This window comes from Papaver somniferum, unplaced genomic scaffold, assembly GCF_003573695.1.
Source record: "Papaver somniferum cultivar HN1 unplaced genomic scaffold, ASM357369v1 unplaced-scaffold_112, whole genome shotgun sequence".
Taxonomy (NCBI): Eukaryota; Viridiplantae; Streptophyta; class Magnoliopsida; order Ranunculales; family Papaveraceae; genus Papaver; species Papaver somniferum.
The window spans coordinates 589,944-593,579 of record NW_020620159.1 but is presented as its reverse complement, the minus strand read 5'-3'; the positions used below and the strand labels follow the sequence as shown (position 1 = coordinate 593,579).

The 3,636-nt window shown below is 37.3% G+C and overlaps 1 protein-coding gene across 2 annotated transcripts; it reads left to right on the top strand.

The window, feature by feature from the left end:
• Positions 1 to 1,168: 1,168 nt before the first annotated feature.
• LOC113328611 lies at positions 1,169 to 2,818 on the top strand. 2 transcript variants are annotated; one of them, XM_026575678.1, is made up of 5 exons: positions 1,169 to 1,301; positions 1,871 to 1,940; positions 2,027 to 2,120; positions 2,210 to 2,340; positions 2,463 to 2,818. In XM_026575678.1, exons 2-5 carry the CDS (start codon positions 1,894 to 1,896, stop codon positions 2,590 to 2,592), a joined length of 402 nt encoding a protein of 133 aa, XP_026431463.1. In that variant the 5' UTR covers positions 1,169 to 1,301; positions 1,871 to 1,893; the 3' UTR covers positions 2,593 to 2,818. The 2 variants fall into 2 exon arrangements, with proteins under 2 accessions (XP_026431463.1, XP_026431464.1); XM_026575679.1 differs by having other exon boundaries at positions 1,233 to 1,301; positions 1,877 to 1,940.
• Positions 2,819 to 3,636: the final 818 nt, after the last annotated feature.

Here is a 3,636-nt window from a genome sequence, read left to right as displayed (position 1 = left end):
CTAAACACTACAAAACACACCCAGTCTCTGTGGATCGACCCGTACTTGCACGAGCTACAACTGACGACCGTGCACTTGCGGTATTACTGTAGGCCCGTTTTTATTACGCTTAATTTTACACATCTCCGGGCCCACCAGATGTGCAGATGATGGTGCTTAGAGAGTGATGTATGGTGCTATAATGAAGAATGGTTGTAGCTGCTAGAGTGTCTACCACATCCACCACATCTTATATGACATGTGTAGCTGTTGATTACACATTTTCATAAGCATGTGTAACTTCTGCCTACACATTACATATGCATGTGTAACTCCAAATTACACATGCATTTTTATGTGTACTAGCTGTAATTTTTTGAACTTCACTTTTAGGTGCATATGTAACTCCCAGTTACACTAGACAAAAGGTTACAAATGCTAAGAAATTATTGTAAATAAATCTTAAAGTGTAATACATGTATTTTTTATGCTTTCTTTTCTCTGTATATTTTTTTGATGTGTAACTTCTCATTACACATGCCATATGGATGTGTAACCTTTGGATACACATTTTATATGCATGTGTAACTTTTGCTTACACATTTGTAACCCTTTCATGCCATACCCATGTGTAACTTCTGGATACACATGCTAGTTTCCTGTGTAACTTCAGATTACACATCCGTATTAATTAGTGGTCGGCGGTGGTGGCCGCCGGTGACAGAGGTGGCGGTTGGTGGCGGTGGTCGTTTCTGCTTCTGCTGGTGGTCACCGACGGAGGTGGTTGGCGGTGATGGCGGTGGTCGGAGGTGGTGGTTTTCGACGGTGGTGGTCAGATCTGCTGGTGGTCGTCGACGGAGGTGGTTGTTGGTGGTGGGGGTCGTCGGAGGTGGTGGTTGGTGGCGGCGGCGGTCGTCGGGGGTGGTGGTTGGTAGTGGCGGTCGTTAAAGATGGTTGTGACATCATGTTTACTATATTTTAATATTTTAGGCTTAAACTTAAATTTTATTTAATTTTGGGCTTGAAAATATATAAAAGGGTATGTATGTCTTTTAATAACTAGGGACCTAGTTTCAAACTTATTTTAACTAGGGGTCTAATATTATGGGTTATCTATGGGTTGGGCCTTGGCCTAAGTTTCCCAATAATTTGGCTTTGTACGCGCGGTACACGATGTTAGGCCCCAGCCCAGCACCAAAATCGTCCTAAATATTTTAGAAACCCTACTAAAGGTTATGTCGTCTGCATCATAGAAGAGAAGTTCAGTTTCTCAAAAGAGAGCCGTGGGTGGATATTTTGATTTTCAGAAGAAACTCAAGAAGGTGAGTCTGATTTTATAGCTGCTTAGACTTTTAGGGTGTCTCGGATTTGTTGATAACAACTATGTGGAGAAATCAATGTTAAATAACCTGTGGCTGCAACTAGGAATTTGTTAGAGGTCTACATCGATTACTTTTTTTTCTATTAATGCAAAAAGGAATTAGTTTTGCTTCCATTTAGAGATTAATTTTTTCTCGTTTTTTTCCCTTTCTATATTATAATTTTTGATTTCGTTGGTCGGTGTAGGATAATTTACATATTTTCAGGATTTTTTTAGTTTTGATATCGTTGGTCTGTGTAGGATCTACCCAGGAATTAGTTGGTTTATGAATTAGTTTTTTATTTTCAGGAATTAGTTGGTTTTTGAAATTATTTTTGCAAGGATTTGGTCTCTGTAATCCATGGGCTAGGAAAACACATCTAATCAAAATTCAGTATAGACATGATTCTCGTTGATGTTACTGACAATTTAGATACTTAAAAGCTGAAAGCTTTTTTGGAAATTTTTGCTGGAACATGAACACAAGTTCTAGTTCGATGTAATTGATTTAGTTTTTATTTGATTTTAAAGGTGCAGCTGACAAACCCAAAATCATGGCTTTTATGGTTAACTCTTCTGATCAGAATGAAAGAACAAGCAAGTAAGTTTAAATGATTCTTTATCGAATTTCAGCTCAGTTATCCAGATTTGATGTATACCTTACTATCCACCTTGTTTCCCTTTCAGAGAAGCGCCTAAGCTATGTGCATTGTCATTGGATTCAGTGAGGAGCAAAGTGCAAGCTTTAACATTGAATGATAAGGAAGGGATACCTGAAAAGGTCAGCTGTGTATTTATATCGCACAACTAAACAAAATAATGGATTAGTTCTCTTTCTCTTCATCTCTAATTGGCTATGTTCAAAAACAGGTACGAGAAGTTGTTGGAGCTAAGAGTAGTGTACCTATTCAGTATAGGGAAAAGATGATGAAACGTGCAAGACAAGAAGGGGAAATTTCCGCTCGTGTACCACTTAAGAAGGCGGAGGAGTCGAGAAACAGGTATGAGTAATAGATATGCACTCTTAAATCATTAAGTAGTACCTATTATTCGTCTTGATGTTAAATTATGTATTTATCTGTGTTCGTTATGATAAATCCCCTACTTTACTTGACAATGCCAGGTTGGTTGGTTTGTTGGAAGATTTCTACAATGAGGTTAGAAGTTTACCTTTGAATAAAGGTCCTTCAAGCTTCAGTAATTCGAATAGGGGAGCGAAAAAACAGTCTAAGCGTTGGGAAATAATCGGATGAGTCTCCCCCTCCCTCCGGAGTTATTGATGTAATCAGTGCCTCACTTTTGGCTTCTAATATTTTCATGCTTAGGCGGCTTTGTGTCTAAGACGTAGTTTTATTAATACTAGTTAAAAGGCTTTTTCTCTGAAGTATATCAATGCAATACTTCATTTAATCAAGTAATATTTGGTTTAAAGATGGCAAAAGAAACAACGTATAGAAAGAACTACCAGATTTTGATTTCCCCTGCTTAATCTGCTTAAGAGAATAGTGAGGAGATCTTTTTTTATGTGGATAGCACTTTTTATCTAGCTATTAACTCTTTTCCAAGAACTTGATAATTAATGTGTTAACCGCCTGCCAAATGGCCAATGAAGCAACATAAATGAAACCCTGTCAACTAACTCTGATCTCACTGGAATATGATTGGATTGAACTGCACCGTGGATACCGACTATGATATGCACAAGCGAAAGCGATAAAAGACAAGGAGAATTCACTCCTTAATGGTGATGGTAGTAGACTCCAATCCAGGAGTAAAGACTCTAATCCAAAAGTTTAAGAGACAAACAATGGTATAAACCACACAAGCGATAGTTTCAATAATCAATAATAATAGCGAGCCGCAGCTGTTTTACAATGAAAGAGAAATGACTATTTATAGCCTCTAGAAATAAATCTAGAAATCCAGAACGTTCCTAACTAGTCTAAGAGAATGTATTATTTTCATCAAAGAAGATAAATCTAATAAAACAAATAATAATCCTAATAAATAAAATATCAAATTAATAAATATCCAAGATATAGCAATATCTTGGAATATACTCTTTACTTTCCTAATACGTCCGGTATCAGGCTCCCCCACTGTGACAAAACTCATCTCGAGTTTATATTGAAAATGGCGAGTCGAAGAAAGCACCTTAGAGCTTCCACTAGTAGCACAACTCGATCTTGAATTATGCTTGGAATTACTAAACTCGATCTTGAATTATGCTTGGAATTACTAACCATTCGGAACATAATTTTTGCACCAACCTCTTCTTCACAAATACGGAACAACCA

Coding starts and splice junctions, on each gene's coding strand:
- LOC113328611 (XM_026575678.1), top strand. CDS start 1,894: ATGGCTTTTATGGTTAACTCTTCTGATCAGAATGAAAGAACAAGCAA. Junction 2,121..2,209: donor AGGAAGGGATACCTGAAAAG/GTCAGCTGTGTA, acceptor GTTCAAAAACAG/GTACGAGAAGTTGTTGGAGC. Junction 2,341..2,462: donor GCGGAGGAGTCGAGAAACAG/GTATGAGTAATA, acceptor TGACAATGCCAG/GTTGGTTGGTTTGTTGGAAG.